The following is a 25,074-nucleotide window of genomic DNA, read 5'->3' on the forward strand; positions in this document are numbered from 1 at the left end:
ATGAAGTTTCCAGTTGAGATTTTGAGTTAAGGATAGACCGAGGATGTTTAGTGTTGAGGAAGGTGATAGCTGAGTGTTGTCAAAGAATAGGGGATAGTTGTTTGGAAGATTGTGTCGAGTGGATAGGTGGAGAAACTGTGTTTTTGAGGCGTTGAAGGTTCCTCTTGCCCCAGTCGGAAATAATAGTAAGGTCAGAGGCTAAGCGTTCTGTTGCCTCCAGCCTTGAATCGTTAAGTTCCTGTAGGGTGGGTATTCAATTAAAAGAAGTTGAGTAATGCAGAGTGGAGTCATCGGCGTAAGAATGGATAGGACAGTTCGTTTTGGAAAGATCATCAATGAACAACAGAAAGAGAGTGGGAGATAGGACAGAACCCTGTGGGACACCACAGGGTTCTCAGGGCTCTCTCCTTTCCTGGCTTATTATTATTATTATTATTAGTATTAGTATTAGTATTATCAGTAGCAGTAGTAGTAGTAGTAATAGTAGTAGTAGTAGTGACTAGTTTTATTTTTCTTGCTACGATACTACTACAGCTGCTACTAATACTAATACTAATACTACTACTGCTACTGATAATAATAATAATAATAATAATAATAATAATAATAATAATAAGAAGAAGAAGAAGAAGAAGAAGAAGAAGAAGAAGAAGAAGAAGAAGAAGAAGAAGAAGAAGAAGAAGAAGAAGAAGAAGAAGAAGAAGAAGAAGAAGAAGAAGAAGAAGAAGAAGAAGAAGAAGAAGAAGAAGAATCAACCTGTAACTCCTCCCATAACAACTCATTATAACTTTTTTTTTCTGCCCAGCATAGTGTACCTACAACCTACCTATCTACCTACTCTACACCCTCTACCTACCCCCTCCCTCCCTATACCACTACCTGTCTCCCACCTGTCTCTCCACCGTCCGCCTCGACCGCACGCCTCACCTCACCCACGCACCTGTCAACACACTAATTATATTTTTCTCCAATTCTCCGTCCTGTTTATGAGGAGCTAATTACCCCTGTTTTTTTATTGTTGTCTGTTGTTTGTTGTTTGTTAGATCGCCTTTTGTTTGGCTCTTCTAGTTTATTTTCTTTTGTGTATACTTCCTGTTTTGAAAAATTAATTTGTTTTTCTTTTTAATAAGAGACACCTGTATTATTATTTTTTTTTTTTGCTGTTATCTATGCTGCTATTCACACACGTACTACTACTACTACTACTACTACTACTACTACTACTACTACTGCTACTACTATTACTACTACTACTACTATTTTTGTTATTATTATTATTATTATCGTTGTTCTTACCAGTTAAGACTACTACTTCTACTACTACTTCTACTACTACTACTACTACTACTACTACTACTACTACTACTACTACTACTACTACTACTACTGTCACTACTACTACTACTACTTCTTTTTTTTTTTTACTACATAAATGATACCTCCACCCATGTTTATTTTCCCGACACATAATCATGGAGGGCTCCATAGCTTGGAGGTCATTAGCCCCAACTCTGTTCGCTAATGACTGTGGCATCCAACCATATCACTAATACTACCTAGCACTAAATCACCTATCATCTATTACGTCCAGATCCCCCTTTCCTTCCCTACTCAAGTCACTCCCGACCCACCCTAATGTCACTCTCCACCACTGTGGCTTCATAGTCCATATTGGAGATGTTGGTGGCTTTTGGGCAGAGTGTCTGGTGCCCCTGAGACATAGGATGGCCGACCTGAGCAGGGAGAACGAGAGGCGACACCTCATCCAGGCGACAACGTGACTCCTTGGCTGATGCTTCTTTTCTGAGATTAGTTCCGCGAGGCGTGCGTAGAAGCATTGGGCCCTGGGACCCATCCCGCCGGATGTGGTGAAGACGAGGGGGGTGAAGCTGCCCTGATCCACATGTTGGATTCTTTCACCGTATGCCCTTGTCTTCTCCTGCTCGTTCCTGTGGTGGGCGGCTTGTTTTTGTTTTGTTATTGTCATTAGCGTTGTTATTCCTACCATTTACTACTACTACTACTACTACTACTACTACTACTACTACTACTACTACTACTATTACTACTACTACCATTGCCACTACTTTGCGCCACTGTGTATCTATCGATTTAAAAAAATATATCCTCTACGTCCGGGCTCGCATCTGTTCTTCTGCCCTATAATAGTTCTCTCACCCACCTGCCTGATGTTTACCTGCCTATCGATCCTTCATTAACTCGCCTACCTTCCCCCCCTTCCTCCTCCCCCCCAAGCACTGCAGCACCCCCTCTCTCCTCTACTCACTCCCCTTCCCTCCCCTTCCCTCTCTCTCGTTCCGTACACGTTTGCCAGTCCCTCTATCGGCTCCTCCATTTTTCCCGTACAATAGTTACCTCTCCCCTCTCCTCTCTTCCTTCCCCCTCCCCCCTCCCCCCCTTCATTCCATTCAGTGAACTAGTGTTGAAAAGTTTTATGTATTTTTTTTGGTGCGAGTTCTCTCTCTCTCTCTCTCTCTCTCTCTCTCTCTCTCTCTCTCTCTCTCTCTCTCTCTCTCTCTCTCTCTCTCTCTCTCTTTCAACACCCTAAGCCAGCCTCTCCTCAAGCCTAGGAGTGCAGTCCATCTATCCCCATACAATCTTTATTCCCGCCCTCCTTTGAAGATCTTCCCTACGCCTACACCTCGACTTCCCTTTCTGTTATCATCCCCGAGTACCCTTCCACACGCGCTTCGCCTACATACTCCTCAGTTTCCTCTTCCGCCGCCCTCTCGAAGTAGTAGATTTCTTAGCCCCTCCATTTTTTTATATAGTTCATTCTCAGATAGTCACGTCTTTCACCTTCCTTCCTTCCTTCCCTTCTTCCTTCTCTCTTTTCAATCTTTCGTGTTCTCCTAGTTCTGATAATGGATGTGTAGCGACCAGTGCTCAATATTAAGATAAGATAATTTATTTGTCACAGTTATACATTAATCTGTCTTTAAACTCATTATTTAAACTCATAATTATCTCTTTAAACTCAGCATCCTCCTTAACACCTTGTCTAGGGTTACATTCTTATTTCTTCACGGTCTCGCCTCCTTGCTACTCTCTTCCACAGCTTTTCGTCTTTTTCTAGCTCTGAAGGGTCGTGCCAATGGTCAATCCTATGTCTGAACGCAGTACCCTATATATACAGCCTAAACGACCCCTCCATTTCTTGTTCTATAGTATCATTATCTTTACGTTTTCGCCTCCTATGCTACTTCTCTTATCGTCGCCTTCCCTATCTCCTCTGTTTTTGTTTTTTTTCTAGCTCTGAAGTGCCATGCCAGTGCTCAGTATGATGTCCTAAATGCATAACCCTACACGATCCATCCATTTATCGTCCTATATTCTCATTATCTTTACGTTTTTGCCTCCTATGTTACTTCTCTTACCCTCGCCTTCCCTTTCTCCTCGTCTTTTTCTGGCTCGGAAGTGCCGTGTCAATGCCCAATCCGATGTCTTAAGCCCAGGACCCTACACGCCCCCTCCAGTTCTTCTTCTATATCCTCGTTATCTTCACGTTTTCACCTCCTATGACTCTTTCGTATAACCTCGCCTTCCCTTCTCCTCGTCTTTTCCTAGCTCAGTTAAGAAGCAGCGGATGTGTTGCTTGCTATAAGGAGAATTTACAAGTCTTCTCTTTCAGTTCTACACTTGGGCCATGATTCCTCTCTTAAACTTCGCCTTTCCCATCTTCTCGTCTCTTCCTAGCTCTGATAATAAGTAGCGGACGTGTTGCGATGGAAAGAACTCATAATTTGTCTTTCCTTTTATCCAACTTCGACCATGATTCTGTTGGTTACAGTAGATGTTTGTAGCAGTCACTCTCTCTTCCCCTCATAAGTTTTTCCTCCTTCCAGGCCGACCCTCGCAGCCATGGAGAGCTCCCTGGACTGTGTGCGTGTGGTGCTAACTGAGTGCTGGGCCGAGGTGCCGGAGGAGAGACCCGACTTCAGGAGTATCAAGATCAAGCTAAGACCGCTGCGCAAAGGCCTGTGAGTATAGCGCAGTGCCCCATTGAACGTTCGGAAAGGGTTAGTGCTTGAATGGATAATAGTAGTCGGTCGGGAGTTTCGCCTTTGTAACGGCACTCCAACGACGGACGAAAAGCTTGGTCTTGGTCTGGGGGTGAGTTTGGTTTGGTATAGGAAAAAATAGTCTTCTACCGAATCATGAGGGAAGGTGGTGGTGGTTGTAATGATGATGATGATACTGATGCTAATAGGAGTGATAATGATAGTCTATGAATGGTGGTGATAATAATGATGGCAAGAAGAAGAAGAAGAAGAAGAAGAAGAAGAAGAAGAAGAAGAAAGAAAAAAAGAGAATAATTAAGAAAACGATGAAGAAAACAAGAAAAGACGATGAATCACAAGAACAACAAAAAATATATATAAAGATGATAATGATGATGAAAATAATGAACGCCTTACTTACGCCAATAGTATCATAGTCAGACTGGCAACTGTGAAAGAAAGAACAGACGAACCACGATACTCATTCTAAAAAAAAAGGTTTCGCAAATACGGAGCAGACAAATACTTCCTCCATAGCCGATATGCAGATAAACAAGATAATAATTACTGTTCGTGTTTTGTTTTGTTTTTAATCAGACTAATACGAGAGTCACAATTAGAGCAGCTCCCTAACTGATGGGTACACAGATTAATTAAGCAGGAAGCCGGTGTGTGTGTGTGTGTGTGTGTGTGTGTGTGTGTGTGTGTGTGTGTGTGTGTGTGTGTGTGTGTGTTGTTGAAGCAGCAGTGAAATGTTGTTGATCTCAAAATGTTCCTTCATCATTTGGCTCTTCTGTTTGTTAATATCACATCCGTAGCAATTTACAGCTTTTTGCAGTAGATGATAAAACACAGGTTTCTAAATCGTCCGAACCATCCTTACCCGTGGTGTTGGTCCGGCCAGGGAGGTGGGATGGTACGGACACTCGTGCAACTCGGCATAACGTGCATATAACGAAGTTGGATTGGCTAACAAACAAGAAATCGTTAATTATAAACCATCTGTATAAGTACAAAAATGTCATCATAATATTTGCAGAAAAAAATCATGAAAAACTAAAACTAAAATATCTTCAAAATTATGGAACATTCCTCTTTCTCTCACATGCACAATATCTGATTATAAATTAACCAAATTAACCTCCTCACACTTGTTCCAACACAAATATTGTTTAAAATTATATAAAATTCATAAAAATCATGGATAACTGACTGTATGAAACTACATCACAAACTAATAAAAAAGGAAATGGCCGGGTACACTCCACTTCCAGCACGAGCCAATTATTCGGGTTTTACGGAAATATCCTCGCCATGTATCCCTGCTTCGCCGTAATAATGCACAATCCGCTATTTGCCATGCCCGTTTAGTGATAGCTTATGATACACCCTAAAAAATCTAAATAAGGAATGCAAAAAAAAAGCTGACCAGCGTGGAAAAGTACTGCTCTGATTGACATTGACCCAAGATCTCGCGAAACTCGATCCCAGACGTTCTACAATGAATGGGATGTCTAAATCATCACCGCTGTCCCTTATTTACACGTTACAACAACAACAACAACAACAACAACAACAACAAGAAGCATCACAAGCCCGACAGCCAACAAAACCCTCGAGACACAGAGCGGGATTCCACGAACTGGCCAGGACAAAGCAGTACAGCAATCCGGGCGTAATCACAACACATCTTTTTCCCCGTAAACGACCCCTTTCCCGCGTCCTATTCTCCGCCGGGGGAAGCAAAAAGAAACTAATATATAAGTTCTTTTCTCCCTCCCCTCCCTGCAGGAAGCCCAACATCTTCGACAACATGCTGGCGATGATGGAGAAGTACGCCAACAACCTCGAGGCGCTGGTGGACGAGAGGACGGACCTGCTGATCGAGGAGAAGAAGAAAACGGGTGAGACTACACTATACATTTCAGCGGCGGATTTATGGCTAATATACCATGTTGCAATATGTGTTATAATCCAGTCATCATATCTAAGGTGTTAAACAGAATCGGACGAGTGTCACCAACGCCCCGAACAACCCAAAGAGCACTCCTTCCCTACTCTATCCCCTCCTGGTTGCCCTCTTCAGGCTGTTGTACTGTACTTCTCAACGTGATATACGTCTTGCCTCATTGGAACTGTACCATTATCTGAGGTAATAATCATACTATCTATACATATACACGTACATAACATTCTAATATATAATACAGTGATGGGAGAAATAGGGAGGGACACAAGAGTGATGAGGGAGGCGAGAAGTTAGGGGGAGAAGAGGAGGGATAACGAGAGCGAGAAGAATAGTTTGGGAGGGTGCTCACTTTCCTTCGAATGCGTCAACATGACTCGTCGGGTTTGTGTTATTTTTAAACTCGTCACATAAGACATATAGTAATGTGGTAGGTTAGCCATAAATTAGGTCCGGGTATTATAGGTAGTGTGCTGAAATATCATACTGATCCATAGATTCGTTTAGGAGATATTTGCGAAAAACAGCGTTTGTCTGCCGCTGAAATGTATAGTAGTACAATTGAATTTGATGTTGGATATCATTTCTGAATGTGTGGTTATTTCGACTTCTGGTATTAAAACGAGTGCTTTAAGGGGCTATCACACTGGGCAAATTTTCCGTGGATCTTCAGTCAAACCACGATTTCCACTAGGGTGGTTCTCATTTGTTTCTTGTTATTGCTGATGATGATGATGGTGAGTAATACCGCCGTCCTTCGGGGAAATCTACCGTAGCTTTGGAAGATCGTGGACACGTCAGAAAACCACGGAAATATGAGAACCACGTCAGCGGAAATCGTGGTTTGACTGAAGATCCACGGAAAATTTGCCCAGTGTAATAGCCCCTTTACACACACGGTGCTGCGGTAGACAACACCGAAACTGTAAGAAAATAAAAAAAAGTAGTAAACAAAACGTAAAGCGTCGCTGTTGCCATGGAGACGCACACGGCCTCAAGGGACGAAGAGGCGAACTGATAAGCAACACGATCTATTCCTGATGCTCGCTGTTTATCTTATCAAGTTACACCCAACATCCTCATTATTTAATATTTAACAACCTTCCTACCTATCTGCCTTTCTGCATACTCACTAACCTATAACCCGTGCCTGTCTACCAAGCTGTTTATCCATCTATTAAGGGATGTTGAAATAAGGTCATGCACGTTTTGGTAAAATAGATAATGAGAGTTTAACAGAAGAAGCTTGCACTCTCTTTATATTCCAGTGTTTTATCCATTTATTAATCTATCTGTATGTCTATTTATCCATCTGTCTTATATTCCAGTGTTTTATCCATCTATTAATCTATCTGTATATCAATTTATCCATCTGTCTATCTATTTTTTTCAATCTATCTTATGCCGGTGTTCGCGTGAGCCCTTCCACACACCTGTTTGCCTCTCGTCCTTGCTCGATGTCAGGAATACGCGTCTGTACACTGGCTTAATTTACCTCCATTTGTTTTGATATGTTTTTAATTACTCTCGTTACCGGAATGGCTCGGATTTACCGGCTATGGCTACAGGTACGGGTTAATTTCGCTTTGATTATATTCCATTGCGACTCCTGATTGCCTTATTGGGTAATGTTAGCGTTGCATAAAAACGGCACATTCTCTTTCTCCTAACATTCTCGTTCCTCTCTCCTCTCCTCTCCTCTTTTTCTCGTACTACAAATGCGCATTCCTGTTTTCTCTCGTCGTCTGGACTGTTGTTCCCTTCACCTTATTGTTAATTAAAGATGGTTACATAAAAACAGTACCTACATTCTTTCACCTCTCTCAACACGTTCTCTTTCCCTTTCGTAATCACTATTCCTTTTTTTTTTTCCTCACTCCCTCTTTCCTTTCTTCTCTCTCTAGTTTCCTTCACTCCCTTCTTTCTTCCCTTCATCACTCCCTTCCTTCCTTCCTTCCTTCCTTCCTCTACTTTTGTCCTCTTTCTATAAACGCGCTTTCCTTTTCCCCTCTCCTCGTCTGACTTTCTTCCTTCACCTCACGCACTCTCATGTCCACAGAGGCCTTGCTGTATGAGATGCTGCCCCGCTACGTGGCCGAGCAGCTCAAACGAGGCAGGAAAGTCGAGGCTGAGAACTTCGATTGCGTCACCATCTACTTCAGTGACATCGTGGGTTTCACTGAGATGTCGGCGGAGTCCACCCCACTGCAGGTACGATAGGCGAGTGTGGGACATAATCTCACCGGGCATAACCTCATCGGCCATAAACAAAGGAGGACAAAGACTTACCGAAATAAAACAAAAAACTCATTTAACCTAACCTAACCTAATGTCCGGTGATATTTAGTCCGCGCCCACCGATAGGCAGTCTCAAGCTCTAAATAATAATAAGGAAGGAAGGGAGTGATGAAGGAAAGAAAGGAGGGAATGAGGGAAACTACAGAAGGAAGAAAGGAAAGAGGGAGAGAGGGGGAAAAAAGGAGGAAATGTGATTACGAAAGGGAAAGGGAATGTGTTGAGAATAGGGGAAAAAGAAAGGAAGGCAAATGTGTTGAGAATAGGGGAAGAAGAAAGGAAGGCAGTCTGACCAGCGTTACCAAATTATCGTACTCAAAACATTGCCTTTATCAGTTTCAGACCCAAAAACTGTCGTACCCAGTATCCACACAAGTAACACTATTTAATTAAAGTTATTGTTAAAATCGGTAATTATTGATGTTTTTGCAATAGTTATTGGTCAGAAACCGGAAAATATCAATGAGCTAAGGACAAAAAGCTGGCAACGTTGAGCTGTTTGACATTTGCTCCGAAAATACGCTCCTCTTTTTCCTTTTTTTTTTTTTTTTTTTTAGCCTATGTACTGTTACCCTTATCTATTCTATCCCTCTCTGTCAAGCTGCTTCACTCTTGCCTCCACGATATGACTGCTAGGCTAGACTCATCTTTGTTCAACTCTCTCCAACTCGATATGCACAAGATGAGTGGATGGTGAGAAACGTGAGGTCTTGTTGGTGCTGCTGGACTAACGTGGTTGTAAAGCTAATGGTCGATGGCGGAGAGGGGATGCACTTATACCACTTAACCTACTGCTGCTCCGTTCCATGAATTGCTGAGAAATGCGAGGTCTTGTTGGTGTTTTGCCTGAAAAGCTTATGCTTATATAAAGGCTGGCCTCGAACAATACATACAACATATTATGTAACTGTACCTAATAGGCTATTAATAAATGTTTCAAATGTTTCAAATGTTTGCTGGGTCATCGTGTTTGGTTTAGCGATAATATCCAATGACGCAAAGGGTAGGCACTTATATCTACTGCTTAACCTATACTGTGCTGTGAGGTCTTGTTGGTGCTTGCTGGGTCATCGTGGTTGGTTTAGCGATAATATCCAATGATGTAAAGGGTAGGCACTTATATCTACTGCTTAACCTATACTGTGCTGTGAGGTCTTGTTGGTGCTTGCTGGGTCATCGTGGTTGGTTTAGCGATAATATTCAACGACGCAAAGGGTAGGCACTTATATCTACTGCTTAACCTATACTGTGCTGTGAGGTCTTGTTGGTGCTTGCTGGGTCATCGTGGTTGGTTTAGCGATAATATTCAACGACGCAAAGGGTAGGCACTTATATCTACTGCTTAACCTATACTGTGCTGTGAGGTCTTGTTGGTGCTTGCTGGGTTACCGTGGTTGGTTTAGCGATAATATTCAACGACGCAAAGGGTAGGCACTTATATCTACTGCTTAACCTATACTGTGCTGTGAGGTCTTGTTGGTGCTTGCTGGGTTACCGTGGTTGGTTTAGCGATAATATTCAACGACGCAAAGGGTAGGCACTTATATCTACTGCTTAACCTATACTGTGCTGTGAGGTCTTGTTGGTGCTTGCTGGGTCATCGTGGTTGGTTTAGCGATAATATTCAACGACGCAAAGGGTAGGCACTTATATCTACTGCTTAACCTATACTGTGCTGTGAAGTCTTGTTGGTGCTTGCTGGGTCATCGTGGTTGGTTTAGCGATAGTATTCAATGATGTAAAGGGTAGGCACTTGTATCTACTGCTTAACCTATACTGCTGCTCTTTTTCTTTTCTTTTTTTTTTACAGCAGAGGAGTCAGTTCAAGGGCATAAAAAAAAGGAAACAAATGTGAAAAAAAAGCCCGCTACTCACTGCTCCTAAAAAGAGTTAGAGGAGTGGCCGAAAGATAGGTCAATTTCGGGAGGAGAGGTGTCCTGATACCCTCCTCCTTTTGTTTCCATGATCTGAATACCTGTCTCAAAACACTCATCTTCCTCAGAGTCATATTCTTAAACATTTCGCCGCCCCAGTACATACATTTAACAAGGCTTTCGTAGGAGTTGCGGGCCTATTCGTGGGTAGTTTTATGACCCTGATGTTAGTTTCACCAAGCCTCTATACCATGAACGTAAAAAGACACTCATGAGACCGCGCTTTGCCTCTATTTTGGCCTTTAGAAGTAATTGATTTGAGAGACAGAAGCCTATTCGTGGGTAGTTTTATGACCCTGATGTTAGTTTGACCAAGCCTCTGTACCATGAACGTAGAAAGACACACATGAGACCGCGCTTTGCCTCTTTTTGGGACTTTAAAAATAATTGATTGGAGAGGCAGAAGCGACCGACGTTAGCCTGCTCCTCTCCTCACGTACTGACCTATTTGTACGTGCCGGCAGGTGGTGGACTTCCTCAACGACCTGTACACCTGCTTCGACTCCATCATCGGCCACTACGACGTCTACAAGGTGGAGACGATCGGGGACGCCTACATGGTGGTACGTAGCGGCCTGGCTCTGAGTGTTTGGTGACCCGAGTGTGTATGTTTAGTGCTGGCTACAAAGGGACACTCCAGAGGCCATAATTCTCCAACCCTTATGCTACCCAACACACATATCTAACACGCTTCTCGTAGGAGTTTTGGGCATTTTCAGGGGTGGTTTAATGGCCCTGGTGGTAGATTGATCCTTCTTCTATGCTATGATTGTGAAAAAGCACTCATAAAAAAACGATTGATCTCCTTTTTGACCTTTGGAAATAGTTGATGTGAGAGGTGGAGGTTTAAGTTAATGATGCTTGGCAATGATGTTGATGGTGATTCTGTCTAATAAGTGTGTGACAAGTAAACTAGGGAGTATGTGTGTAGGATAAAGAAGAAGAAAGGTATTAGTGTATGCTTTGTTTCTTTCTGTAGGGGTTTATGTATACGAAGAAATGAATGAAGAGGGAAAGAAAGTGAAAAGTCTCTATGTGTAAAGAATGCGAATGTATGAGTAAGCGATTGAGGTTTGAATAACGAACGATGAAAAAAAAGTGAAAAAGAGGCAGTTAAAGGGAAAATTCATAGATAAGTAGAATAGAATATAAAAGAGAATGATGAAGGAATAGACGGAAGCACAGTTAACCAAAATTCTTCTTCTTCCTCTTCCTCGTTTTTATTTTCCTTTCTCCCCTCCTTTTCCACATTTTTTCCTCCTCCTCCTCCTCCTCCTCCTCCTCCTCTTTCCCCTCCACCATCATACACCAACACCACACTCCTCCCCTTCCACTATATCCACCTCCTCCTCCTCCTCCTCCTCCTCCTCCTCCTCCTCCTCCTCCAGGTGAGCGGGCTGCCCATCCGTAACGAGGACCAGCACGCAGGCGAGGTGGCGTCCATGTCGCTTCACTTGCTGGACGCCATCAAACGCTTCACCATCAGACACAGACCCTCGGACACCCTCAAGCTGCGTATCGGCCTCCACTCAGGTGCGTGTGTGTGTGTGTGTGTGTGTGTGTGTGTGTGTGTGTGTGTGTGTGTGTGTGTGTGTGCTGTGATATATTACATGACTCGAGGGTGAGGAGGAGAGTGAAGGAGGGAAGGGTACGAGGAAAGAATGAAAGAAAGAAAGAAAGAAAGTGATGCAGTTCTTAGTTACGCTTTTTTTTTATTTGTTAAACGTAGTGTTAGTATTTATTCAGTTGATGTTTTTATACCATTTTTAGGATTGAGTTAGAAGTGTTGGATTTTCACAGAGTTAATAGCAGGACCTCCTATTTCTGAAACCATGCTAGTAGAAAATCGTGTGTGTATGTGTTTGTGTCTGTGTGTGTGTGTGTGTGTGTGTGTGTGTGTGTGTGTGTGTGTGTGTGTGTGTGTGTGTGTGTGTGTGTGTGTGTGTGTGTGTGTGTGTGTGTGTGTGTGTGTGTGTGTGTGTGTGACATTACAGACTCAGTCGTAAAAAGGGATACAAAAAAAACTAACCACGCCTTGAGAAACGGGGTAAAAAAAGTACATATCAGCCACATTACTGTTAAAATAAAGACTAACACATGACGTTTCAAAAATCAGGGGTTAGTGGGACTCTCTCTCTCTCTCTCTCTCTCTCTCTCTCTCTCTCTCTCTCTCTCTATCTACCTATTTATCTATTTACCTATCTATCTCTCCCCCACCCCCAGGGCCTGTGTGTGCCGGCGTGGTGGGCCTCAAAATGCCGCGGTACTGCCTCTTCGGGGACACCGTCAACACTGCCTCGCGCATGGAGTCATCGGGGCAAGGTGGGCACAGGTGGAGGTGATGGTGGGGGAAGGGGGGAGGGAGGGGTGGTAAGTGGTGGTGGTGGTGGTGAGGAGTGGTGGTGACAGTGGTGGTGGTGACTGGTAATTGGTGGTGGTGAGGAGTGAGGCTGTATAATGGTGATAGTGGTGATGGTGGTGGTGGTGGTGGTGATGGAGGTGGTGGTGGTGGTGATGGTAATGGAGGAGGTGGTGGTGGTGGTGGTGGTGTAACAAACTCGTGTATGAAGAAAAAATATATATATGAGACTGACGAATGACTTGCTCGCTGTCGTGATTTTTTTCTTGTCTTTTCCTTCTTCTTTATTTCTTCTTTCCCTTAATAACACCAAAGGAAGCAACGAGATCAAGAACGATATGAACCTTCGGCCCTTTCTTCGGACGCAATAGACGCTAACAAGTTTGGTAGATATATGTAATGCCGCCCCTCATAGCACAACGTTAGCCTACCGTCTTCGTTCAAATTTGCGTTTTTTTTTTTGTTTTTTTTTATTTATTCAGTCGGTCATATGCCAAGCTCTCCTTTACTAAGACACGTCAGGTATAACCATCTCAAAAACCAACGCTAATTTCCATACCATTTTCGGCCTTTGTTTAATTTTACAACCGTCACTTCCAATTACTTCGTTCTTGGCTATTTGGTAGTAATTCTGAGTACAACAAGTCTCTTATTTACACTACTTAATCATCTGCAAACAGGTATTAATTATATTCACACTCCATTTTCTTTTTTTTATTCCCAAGTACTTGTTATATTGGGATTACGTATCAATCTTACACACAAACTTTCAATTTCCCTGGAGACATGCTTAATTAATAAATACAAACCTCCTTTTCTTTTACGATATAGGTACGATCTTTATATATGTACCGGTGTCCAAGTAGAAGTTTCAGTGTCCACAGTTTCCATTCTCAGTCGTCTATAGATGATCAAGTAATATTCTGACTATTAAAAAAAGTATCGGATTCTTTTGGGTAGGTTAGGTAGGTTCGCAGTCCTTTGTTATTTCTTCCTTGGCAAGTCTTATATCTCCGTCTTCCCCCACAGCCCTGCGGATCCATTGCTCTGTGTCGTGTCGCAACATCCTGGAGAAGGTGGGCGGCTATGTGCTGGAGGAGCGAGGTCAGGTCAAGGTCAAAGGCAAGGGTGAGATGACGACCTACTGGCTTGTGGGTAAGTGTCGGCTGGTGGTGGTGGTGGTGGTGGTGTGAAGTTAGTGAACGTTGTGGAGGTGGTGGTGAGGATAGGGATGGCGGTAGTAGTAGTAGTAGTAGTAGTAGTAGTAGAAGTAGTAGTAGTAAAACATTATCAATTTGGTAAAAAATTATAGTAGTAGTAGTAGCAGTAGTAGTAATAGTAGTAGAAGTAGTAGTAATTGTAGTAGTAGTAGTAGTAGTAGTAGTAGTAGCTGTTGTTGTATTGTTCGGCTAGGGTCGCCGAGAGACCGCTGCAAGTGTTCTCTATTCTCCAGGTGAAGACCCGGAGTGGAAGCGTCGCCGCGAGAAGACTCGGCGCCAGCGGGGCCTGCAGGCCACCAGGAACGGCTGTGTGGGCGGCGGGAGCAGCACCACGGGCATCGGCATAGGCGTGGCGCGCGGCTCCCTGCGTTGCGTCAGGACCCCTGCCTCGCCGCTGCCCAGTAGCTTGAGCCTCGAGTCCCCGCAGCACCACAAATTCGCTCTTTCCGAGGAGCTGGCGATCCGTTCACATGAAGATCCCGCCCTCGAGGCCGGATCGCCGCAGGCGCCATCCTCGCCCGCCTCGGAGGACGGCGGAGGGTCGCGTCGTCCGGCCCTTGAGGCCAAAAGGAACTCGTACCCATGCATCAAAGAGTCGCGTGACGGCCCGCGCCGCAGCCGTGGGCCATCCTTAGCAGTGCCGCGGGACGACAGTCCCCTGCTGGCACACACCGACTTGGCACCCTCACCCGCCTCCTCACAGGCCGGTTCGGGCGAGGACGAGGCCCTGGCTGCCAGCCGTCGCACATCCGTCAGCGAAGTGGGCGCGTCCCGCCCCGCCAGCATGGTAGAGCACAGCGGGGAGGGGCCGCCGCCCACGCCCGGTGAGCCCCCGCCCTACACCCTCAGACTCAACAAGCAACACCCAGACAGCCATGATACCGCCCACCTCTCCCCGTCCGCCCTCGACCTGGTGCTCGCGACGCCCCCTTGCACCAACGTGTGTGGACGGACGACGAACGGGACCGGCAAGCCCAGATACACTCTAGCGGCGAGCAGCGGCCGATGGCTTCCCCAGGGGCGGCGGAGCAGTGCGACCGATGGTGACTCCATGGCGGGGTCGGCGGCGGGCAACGAGGGCAGCGAAGGGCGGACGGCAAGATTGCGCTTCTGTGGCCGTCAGGACGGGAGCTCTGCGGCGGAATGTGAGGAGTCCGCCCCCTTGTTGGCGGGCGTTGCCAACTACAGGATCATCAACGAGTTGCGGACGGCCCGCGCACCGCCAGAACGGGAAACCCCCGTGTGACCCGCCCCACACCTCACACCACCCCGACGGGGAAAGGAACGACATGAGTGTGACGCCCACGCCCCAGCATGCACCACCCGTCCAACTGATGGAATACTCGAACTGGATGTGAAGAACTTGAAAGGAAAGAACAATTTCCGTGTCAGTGAAGTGTTGAGGCAATAAGTGTTACTGAGCACTGTTAAGCTAAGGACACGACAGAGAGCCCAGGCGTTGTTAGGTGACGGTGAAAGACGTCCGTGAAGGATGATGGAAGGATACGTGCAATGACAAAGTGGTGTAAGATGACGATTGTGGTGACGGAGACACGAATCGGAAAGGGAGAAGACAGCTGATAAGAAACAAAAGCAAACGTGTGCTATAAAAATAAAGGCTATGTATATGGATGGAAGAGAAGTGGGTGTAGCGAGTCAGGTGTGTGAGGGGAACGGGCGGCTGACTTAATGAAGCTGACATAATAATAAACTGTGAATAACAAGTAAAGGATGTAACGGGAAGGGAATAAAAACATGGAGATTAATAAGTGTGGCGACAGAAGAAAATTATTTACGTTAAATGTGAAGTAAAATGGTGCATGGCCGTTGGTTTCAGTTACCAAGGTGTCGAAAAAAACTAATTAAAATGTACCTGTTTGTGTGTGTAACAGAAATTATGTGAAGGCTTCCTCATTCACGCGTAACTTTAGTAGCCCATGTACACACACACACACACACACACACACACACACACACACACACACACAAGCCGCACTATGAATGTTGCCAATATGTATAGACGCACCTCACAACGTTTCCGTGTCAGTTAAGCAGATGAAAGTTCAACTATTTATATAAAAGTATGTAAAAATAAACTATTGATGATTATAACAACTGATTATTCATACATCCTCTCCACTCCCACTGTTCTTTTTTCTTCATCTCCCTTCCTTCCTCTTTATTTTCTTCATCCACTACTACTGGGCATGTTAACGACTTTTAAGCGTCATTTTTAACGTGGTTAATGTAACGTGTTACGTTTAAGTTTAAGGCGCGAACTGCTGTCTCACGTCAGGTCCGGTGTACCGTTGCCTGCGTTCTCCAGTTGACTGAAGTGGTTGAGACAACACAATAGCCTTTTAGTTAAGTGATGTGTGGCCGAGCGGTAGCCGTTATAAGTTCACTTTAGTTCACTTTAGTTCTCTCTCTCAGGTTAATACAAATACCAAATGTATTTGAACTATATCAACAGTTGTACTACATAAGGTTTACAGTTTACGTGAGCGAGACGCACGAAATCAGAGACAGCCACACCGCTGCAGGGCGCGGGGCGGCAGAGCACCGCTCGCCTGCCCGTCACCCGTCTTCTCTCCTCCGCGTTGTTCGCCCGTTTTATTTGCTTGTAGTTCGTCCGGAAGGGTGTGGGTTCCGGTTGATGACTGTTGATGAAAGTCATCATTTGCTGATCCTAGTGTCAGTTCATCACAGCTTCCCACGGCCAAAAGCACGACGTGTTGTTAGACATCCTGTTGTGCGACACCGACCGGGTGTCGCCACACGTACAGTCATACATACACATGTACATTATAATATACACATTACAGGCAAAGCAGGGGGGGTTTCCTCTCTCTCTCTCTCTCTCTCTCTCTCTCTCTCTCTCTCTCTCTCTCTCTCTCTCTATATATATATAAATATATATATATATATATATATATATATATATATATATATATATATCTCTCTCTCTCCTTGCCCACTATTGCCGGTAAAGTATACCAATGGATCGCAAATTGGTTGAGCAACAGCAGTGACATCTCTAGTAATGGACGCTTACTCTTTTGATTTTGCGGCGCCCTTGTCATTAAGCCGCTAACTTTGGAAAATCAACCGCTTTGGTGCGCCCGGTCGCTAATTAAAAAATATAGCCCTCTCATTTTGCCGTCGATTGATACCAAAAACTTTTCTGAAGCCCCAGAAATAAGGGAGTTATGGCGATTCGCACCAAAGCGGTTGATTTTCCAAAATTCGCGGCTTAATGACAAGGGCGCCGCAAAATCAAAAGAGTAAGCCGTCCATTACTTGAGATGTCACTGATAGGGTTCAGTGGCAACAGACATTAATGAGTGGTAATTGACTGGTGGGTTTAACTCAGAGTGAGCGCCTGTCTCACTAGTGGTGTCCCTCTGGGCTCAGTTCTTGGCCAAGTACGGTTTATAATTTACATCAATGACGTTGACGTTGGACTTAAGAATCTTATTAGTGAATTTGTTGACGACACAAAGAGTGGTAATTCGGTCCTCACTGACGAAGACAGACAAAGCATTCAAGAAGATTTGCATATAATTTAAGCTATTATATATATAAATATATATATATATATATATATATATATATATATATATATATATATATATATATATATATATATATATATGGTATTAAAAGAAAGCAAATTAAATATATTATTCATAAATAGGAAGAAAAATAGGGTTGAATACTAAATAAAATAAAATAAAATAAAATAACATGTATAATAAGGCGCTTAATATAGGTTGATTTATATAGTCAAATGATTATACAAATAGTAACTTTTTTATATAGTTATCTTACAATGATTTTAAAACAAGATAGTCAACATATTGAAGTGTTCATATATGAATTTGTATGCAGATATATTAATTTTTGTGGCGTCGGGAAGGATTTTCGTCGCGGCGCGTGAAATGAGTCAGATTCGGCGAATTTTCGTCGCGACTGGTCAAGTTCGAGCAAAAACTACTGAAACTAGGAAGGCGTGTTTGGTAGCAAATGAAAGCTCTATTAATACAGATTAATAATCAGAAAAAAAATTGGAAAGCACTAAATAAATAAAATAAAAAGTTATAAGCAAAAAACTAAGACGTGTCCAAATCGCGGCAAAAGGGCCGAAAAACAGGCTATTTTGTGACGGCTCGACGACAAACTTGGATTCGAACTATCAAAAGATCCTTCGACCTGATCAAACTACATTGCCAAGAAGAATTACAGCCTTCTAGAGGAAATAGCAATGCCACACTAGACAAAAACAGCAGTGTCTGGAATTCATCAAAATCGCTCTCAAAAGGGTTTACGTTTCGAGCTCTAGCGACGAAACTACTGGGCGTAGGGAAATGTTATGCATCATATTGGAAAGCACATTGGTAGGGCTAAATTGTTTGTTAAATAAGTTTTTTGAAATCCTCAAAGTAAGAGTGGGTTTCAAGGTTGGGAACTCAAAAATAGTTTTTTTTCAGAATTGTTTTGTTGCGAATTTATTCGATTTATTACCCTTTCGAGTCGGTTTTTGAGCCCGGTCGCTGATTAAAAATTATAGCCCTTTCATTTTGCCGTCGATTGATACCAAAAACATTTATGTAGCCCCAGAAATAAGGGAGTTATGGCGATTCGCACCAAAGCGGTTGATTTTACAAAATTCGCGGCTTAATGACAGGGCTGGGGCAAGTTTCCGGTCCATAGTGTAGAGTTCACTGTACGTATACATACAATACACATGGCACGAAAGGGATGTGTTATAATGCCCCCGCCTCCCGTAGATGGTGAGTTAAGTTACATGATCACCCAACAACGACAATTGAAGTAGTTAAAATCATTAACGTGTCTCGAATATCACACTCGAACCCGATCCGATCCCATTAACACAAACGTTGCAATCACAAAACAACCATAGTGCTCTCAAATAATATTAAGGTTAGGGCTAAAATTTATGCGTACAACACTTACTTAACACCAACAAGAATGAAGCAGAGTTAAAGTTAAATATAAAAAAAGACGCAGAGAAAATAAAAACCTAGAGGAGAAAGTTGGAGTGGTTGAAATGAAGATAAAACAAAACATGACATAGATGAGGAATGAGATAGAAATTAATTAAGGGGACTAGAAATAGAATAGTAGATACTGGGCAGAACAGATTACAGGAAGTGTTAAGAATTCAACGTTACAGTAGCCTACTAAAGAAGAAAATAGGAACGAGAGGGAGCCGGGGACTGATGACTGGGGAAGCAAACTATACCTATACTTTTCAAGGCACGAACAGGCACTTTGAAGGTAGGCTAATTGGAAAGACCTGAACATGAACGAGGAAAACCAGACCTATAGCTGTTGGGTAGGAGAGAAAGAAATCACAGTACTACATATAATTGTGGAATGCAGCAACTATGATAGGCGGAAATAGTAGTGGGCAAAAAGGAATAGGGACAATAAGTGGTTAGAGGAGGAAGCTGATCGGTGTTTTAGGGCTGTGTGGAGGCAGGAAGGAAGCGGAAATGACTGATGCTATACACAAGTTCCTAACGCAGAGCTGAGAGTAAAGAGACAGAATGAATGAGAAGTATATCAGAAAAGAAGATGGAATGGCGGGAAAGTATAGGTGAGGGCGGTGAAGCTGATCCGTGTTAGGGCTGTGTGGAGGCAGGAAGGAAGCAGAAAGAACTTATGCTTTACACAAGTTCCTAACGCAGAGCTGAGAGTAAAGAGACAGAATGAATGAGAAGTATATCAGAAAAGAAGATGGAATGGCGGGAAAGTAGGTGAAGGCGGTGAAGCTGATCCGTGTTAGGGCTGTGTGGAGGCAGGAAGGAAAGAACTTATGCTTTACATAAGTTCCTAACGCAGAGCTGAGAGTAAAGAGACAGAATGAATGAGAAGTATATCAGAAAAGAAGATGGAAAGGCGGGAATGCATAGCTGAGGGCTGTGAAGATGTGGTAAACTATAACACTGTGGAAATAAGCGAAAAAAGAATGAGAGCAGTAAAGCGTTCTAATGAGAGATAGATCGGAGTGAAGGGATGAGGTTGAAAAAGCGAACAAAAATTCACAAAACAAATCATACACTTATCCATAAACACATTCGGAGTAATAACATATGAACATAGAATATCGTAATCCAATGTAGATGCATGCACAGTCACCAAAAAGGGCTGTAAAATGACCACCAGCAAAATGGATGAACTTAAATAGTCAACTCACCAGCATCAGTCCGCCTGCCCGCCAACCAGCCATGGGGTCCTAAAATCATGTCTCCTCTATTCTTGCCCTCCACAGCAAGCTTGGGACATTAATTCTCACACGTGTAGAATCTTTGTACACTGAAACTCTGGCACACGCAACCAATACGTAAAATACCGTGTTTTTAGTTCGGAAATTGTCAAAAAAAGTGTCACGCACAGCAATATGCCCCCACCCCGACCTGACACAGTACTCTGAGACTCAACGTTGCCAGATTGTCGTACTCAGCCTCCCATGTGTGCCGATTTCCGACCCAAAAACTGCCTCCTCGACGCCAATAATTGCCTTCATATATAGTTATCGTTAAAATGGTTAATTATTGGTGTTTTTTGGCAATAGCTATGGCTCAGAAACCGGTAAATACGAGGCTGTGAATACGATAATCTGGCAACGGTGCTCTGAGTCACTTATAAAATGCTCGTAACAGTGAACCATGTGCCTCGGTTTCATCGTTGCTAGATTGTCGTACTCTTGCAGCCTCTTATGTTTGCCGATTTCTTACCCAAAACTGTCTCCTCCACTCCGTTAACCGGCTCAATATATATAGTTATCGTTAAAATGGTTAATTATTGGTATTTCTTGGCAGTAGTTATGGGTCAGAAACCGGTTAATACGATGCGCTGAGTACGGTATTTCATCCTGGCAACGGTGCAGTTTGTTTGTTTCTTTCTTTCCCTTCTCCGTACACTGGCACTCACACACGCACCTCGATCCATTATAAAAGGCAAGAACGTATGATTTAAGTTTACAGAGCACCCATGCCAAATATTGAGACTATACTGAGAAGCAATGGATGAGAGGAATGAATAAGTGTTCGTTTTTGGCTTAAGACGGTCCAGTATATTCCTATTTTGCCGCACGATAACCACTGTTTTGACTGAATCTATAAAACCCAGTATATTATTTCATTGTGTTTATGATAGTCAACAAAGATAAGTACACAAATTCTGCTTCAAGGTATAAATAAAAAGTCTCCCGTTAAGTGATCCGTTGAAAAGTCACAAACATTAGCATCATTTGTTTGGAGATTGTGGGTTCAAGTTCAAGGGTAAGTGCGAGGGTGTGGGTGCGGGGTCCTGCAAAGTGTGAGTGTGTGGGATCCTGTTAAGTGTGAGGGTTTGGGGTCCTGTTAAGTGTGAGGGTGTGGGATCCTGTTAAGTGTGAGGGTGTGGGATCCTGTTAAGTGTGAGGGTGTGGGTGTGGGGTTCTGTTAAGTGTTCTGGTGTGGGGTCCTGTTAAGTGTGAGGGTGTGGGGTCCTGTTAAGTGTGAGGGTGTGGGGTTCTGTTAAGTGTGAGGGTGTGGGGTTTGTTAAGTGTGAGGGTGTGGGGTCCTGTTAAGTGTGAGGGTGTGGGATCCTGTTAAGTGTGAGGGTGTGGGGTTCTGTTAAGTGTGAGGGTGTGGGGTCCTGTTAAGTGTGAGGGTGTGGGATCCTGTTAAGTGTGAGGGTGTGGGGTTCTGTTAAGTGTGAGGGTGTGGGGTCCTGTTAAGTGTGAGGGTGTGGGGTTCTGTTAAGTGTGAGGGTGTGGGGTTCTGTTAAGTGTAAAGGTGTGAGATCCTGTTAAGTGTGAGGGTGTGGGGTTCTGTTAAGTGTGATGGTGTGGGGTCCTGTTAAGTGTGAGGGTGTGGGGTTCTGTTAAGTGTGAGGGTGTGGGATCCTGTTAAGTGTGAGGGTGTGGGGTTCTGTTAAGTGTGAGGGTGTGGGGTTCTGTTAAGTGTGAGGGTGTGGGGTTCTGTTAAGTGTAAAGGTGTGAGATCCTGTTAAGTGTGAGGGTGTGGGGTTCTGTTAAGTGTTCTCATGTGGGGTCCTGTTAAGTGTGAGGGTGTGGGGTTCTGTTAAGCGTTCTGGTGTGGGGTTCTGTTAAGTGTGAGGGTGTGGGGTTCTGTTAAGCGTTCTGGTGTGGGGTTCTGTTAAGTGTGAGGGTGTGGGGTTCTGTTAAGCATTCTGGTGTGGGGTTCTGTTAAGTGTGAGGGTGTGGGGTTCTGTTAAGCGTTCTGGTGTGGGGTTCTGTTAAGTGTGAGGGTGTGGGGTCCTGTTAAGTGTGAGGGTGTGGGGTTCTGTTAAGTGTGAGGGTGTGGGGTTCTGTTAAGTGTAAAGGTGTGAGATCCTGTTAAGTGTGAGGGTGTGGGGTTCTGTTAAGTGTGAGGGTGTGGGGTCCTGTTAAGTGTGAGGGTGTGGGGTCCTGTTAAGTGTGAGGGTGTGGGGTTCTGTTAAGTGTGAGGGTGTGGGGTTCTGTTAAGTGTGAGGGTGTGGGGTTCTGTTAAGTGTGAGGGTGTGGGGTTCTGTTAAGTGTGAGGGTGTGGGGTTCTGTTAAGTGTGAGGGTGTGGGGTTCTGTTAAGTGTAAAGGTGTGAGATCCTGTTAAGTGTGAGGGTGTGGGGTTCTGTTAAGTGTTCTCATGTGGGGTCCTGTTAAGTGTGAGGGTGTGGGGTTCTGTTAAGTGTGAGGGTGTGGGGTCCTGTCAAGTGTAAGGGTGTGGGGTTCTGTTAAGCGTTCTGGTGTGGGGTTCTGTTAAGTGTGAGGGTGTGGGATCCTGTTAAGTGTGAGGGTGTGGGGTCCTGTTAAGTGTGAGGGTGTGGGGTCCTGTTAAGTGTGAGGGTGTGGGGTCCTGTTAAGTGTGAGGGTGTGGGGTTCTGTTAAGTGTGAGGGTGTGGGGTCCTGTTAAGTGTGAGGGTGTGGGGTTCTGTTAAGTGTTCTGGTGTGGGGTCCTGTTAAGTGTGAGGGTGTGGGGTCCTGTCAAGTGTAAGGGTGTGGAGTTCTGTAAAGTGTGAGGGTGTGGGGTTCTGTTAAGTGTTCTGGTGTGGGGTCCTGTTAAGTGTGAGGGTGTGGGGTCCTGTTAAGTGTGAGGGTGTGGGGTCCTGTTAAGTGTGAGGGTGTGGGGTCCTGTTAAGTGTGAGGGTGTGGGGTTCTGTTAAGTGTGAAGGTGTGGGGTTCTGTTAAGTGTGAGGGTGTGGGGTCCTGTTAAGTGTGAGGGTGTGGGGTCCTGTTAAGTGTGAGGGTGTGGGGTCCTGTTAAGTGTGAGGGTGTGGGGTTCTGTTAAGTGTTCTGGTGTGGGGTCCTGTTAAGTGTGAGGGTGTGGGTATGGGGTTCTGTTAAGTGTTCTTGTGTGGGGTCCTGTTAAGTGTGAGGGTGTGGGTGTGGGGTTCTGTTAAGTGTTCTTGTGTGGGGTCCTGTTAAGTGTGAGGGTGTGGGTGTGGGGTTCTGTTAAGTGTTCTTGTGTGGGGTCCTGTTAAGTGTGAGGGTGTGGGTGTGGGGTTCTGTTAAGTGTTCTTGTGTGGGGTCCTGTTAAATGTGAGGGTGTGGGGTCCTGTTAAGTGTGAGGGTACTTCAGTGGATGAACCATAATAATAATAGTAGTTGTAGTAGTAGTAATAATAATGGTTCCTGGAGGTAATAGCCAACATCCTTCTCTGACAGCAACAGGTCTCAGCTACATGAATGGAGCAGAAACACACTAATCACAAAGGGCACGAGACACCCAAAACCTCTTCTGAAGTGACACATGGCACTCCTAAGGTGCAAGTGACAGTGAACCATGGACAGGGATACGTTTGGGACCCACGGGATGTGTGGCAACTGTGGCGGGAGTACAGGGTGGTGGGCAGCCTTGCCGGGACACTTCCCCGCCACCCTCACCAGTCCAACACACTGGGTCTCCCCCTTAAGCTTTTGCATGAGGAAGTCACTCTGCTGCTAGAGGAAGGACTGGGAGAGACAGTGCAGTACAAAGAGATGAAGGAGAGACCCTCACAGATGCTGAAAGACATCTTCAATAACCACAGGGACAGCTGCTACAGGGAACAGAAAGAGGCGGCGGCCAGACAACGAATAGACCAAGTCAAGAAGATGGCAGGAAAGATCTTGGAAGGTAAGAGAAAGAAATTCCTAATGAAGCAGAACAAAGAGCAGTCAAAGGAGGTCAAACAGGATACTCCAGGAAGCAAGACAGAAGCATTCACTCTCACCATAGAAGAGGTGATAAAGGAGGAAGAAGAGAAGCTGCAGCCACTACCTCCTCAGCATCAGGTTGTGGAGGTCTTCACTCGCCACCCTTTGTTGAACCACCTGACTGCAGAGCCCTGTACTTGGCCTTATCCCATCACACAGCATGAGAAGATCAAATCAAAAGTGTTCAGTGACCTCTGGCACCAAGGCCTTTACCTCACCTCTGGCATCAAGTTTGGGGGTGACTTCTTGGTGTATTCAGGGAACCCTCACCTCTACCATGCTCATGCAATAGTGAGATGTGTTGCAGAAAATCAGATGGAGTCAGGAGAGGGGTGTGATCTGGTTGCTGCTACACGAGTAGCTGCAGCTACCAAGAAAACGTTTGTTCTGGCCACCCTGGACCACAGTGGACAAGTTATCTACCATTCCTATCACTGGTACGAGGATCATGAACAGGAGGAGGGTATGGAGAGTGATGGTGAAGAGTTATGAGAATCTGAAGATAAGTTCCTACCACTATTTGAGGAGCAGTAAATTATATAGAGGAGAGTGAAGAAATATCAGTTGTGCTCTTACCCTAGGACAAAGGCCCTACAAGTAGATAAATATGGAAAGATGACGTGTTTTCAGGTGTGGTGCAGATTGAGACATGTACATCAATGAGTTAGTCAACTAAGAGATGATGAATTGTTCCAAGATGTGATGAAGATTGAAAGACTTACATACATCAGTGAATCAGAGTGGACTTCAGTGGTGCTGTGATACTTTACTAGACAAATTTGCTCAATGTTGGATCATTTAGTGAATATAGTACAGTGCCTGATAGTGCCATGTTTTAGAGGTGTGCCAGAACTGTGGCTGTCCCCCTACAATGCCTGCCCCACACTGTCTGGCATGCAGGTGCAATACAATTCTGCTGCCAGATGAACAGGTACACAGAAACATTGATAATGATTCCACAATTATATGGATCTTGAAGCTGAGGTTATATATAAAATAAAACACGAAAAAGGCTTATTGAATATTCATATAAATCTGTATTAAATCAGTATCAAAAGATATTTTATGCA

The 25,074-nt window shown here is 44.4% G+C and overlaps 2 protein-coding genes across 11 annotated transcripts in view; both read left to right on the forward strand.

The window, feature by feature from the left end:
- The window catches only part of LOC127009667 (guanylate cyclase 32E-like), a 318,091-nt gene extending 302,209 nt beyond the window's left edge, over positions 1-15,882 (forward strand). For both annotated transcript variants that reach the window (XM_050882945.1, XM_050882946.1), the window contains exons 22-29: positions 3,867-4,001; positions 5,814-5,926; positions 8,048-8,199; positions 10,682-10,780; positions 11,606-11,750; positions 12,441-12,539; positions 13,606-13,731; positions 14,030-15,882. In XM_050882945.1, coding sequence (XP_050738902.1) covers positions 3,867-4,001; positions 5,814-5,926; positions 8,048-8,199; positions 10,682-10,780; positions 11,606-11,750; positions 12,441-12,539; positions 13,606-13,731; positions 14,030-15,042 — 1,882 coding nt within the window. In that variant the 3' untranslated portion in view covers positions 15,043-15,882. The remainder of the gene's footprint in view (positions 1-3,866; positions 4,002-5,813; positions 5,927-8,047; positions 8,200-10,681; positions 10,781-11,605; positions 11,751-12,440; positions 12,540-13,605; positions 13,732-14,029) is intronic.
- Positions 15,883-21,057: 5,175 nt separating this feature from the next.
- Positions 21,058-25,017, forward strand: LOC127009670 (tRNA-splicing endonuclease subunit Sen34-like). 9 transcript variants are annotated; one of them, XM_050882949.1, is made up of 2 exons: positions 21,058-21,106; positions 23,474-25,017. In XM_050882949.1, the coding sequence occupies exon 2, from the start codon at positions 23,495-23,497 to the stop codon at positions 24,494-24,496; it is 1,002 nt and encodes a 333-aa protein (XP_050738906.1). In that variant the 5' UTR covers positions 21,058-21,106; positions 23,474-23,494; the 3' UTR covers positions 24,497-25,017. The 9 variants fall into 9 exon arrangements, with proteins under 9 accessions (XP_050738906.1, XP_050738910.1, XP_050738911.1 ...); XM_050882953.1 differs by lacking the exon at positions 21,058-21,106 and adding an exon at positions 21,109-21,143 and having other exon boundaries at positions 23,480-25,017; XM_050882954.1 differs by lacking the exon at positions 21,058-21,106 and adding an exon at positions 21,115-21,168 and having other exon boundaries at positions 23,480-25,017.
- The last annotated feature ends 57 nt before the right edge of the window (positions 25,018-25,074 follow it).

This window comes from Eriocheir sinensis, chromosome 41, assembly GCF_024679095.1.
Source record: "Eriocheir sinensis breed Jianghai 21 chromosome 41, ASM2467909v1, whole genome shotgun sequence".
Taxonomy (NCBI): Eukaryota; Metazoa; Arthropoda; class Malacostraca; order Decapoda; family Varunidae; genus Eriocheir; species Eriocheir sinensis.

Bases quoted from the DNA above. Each gene is read 5' to 3' on its own strand.
- LOC127009670 (XM_050882949.1), top strand. From the start codon at position 23,495: ATGGAGCAGAAACACACTAATCACAAAGGGCACGAGACACCCAAAACC.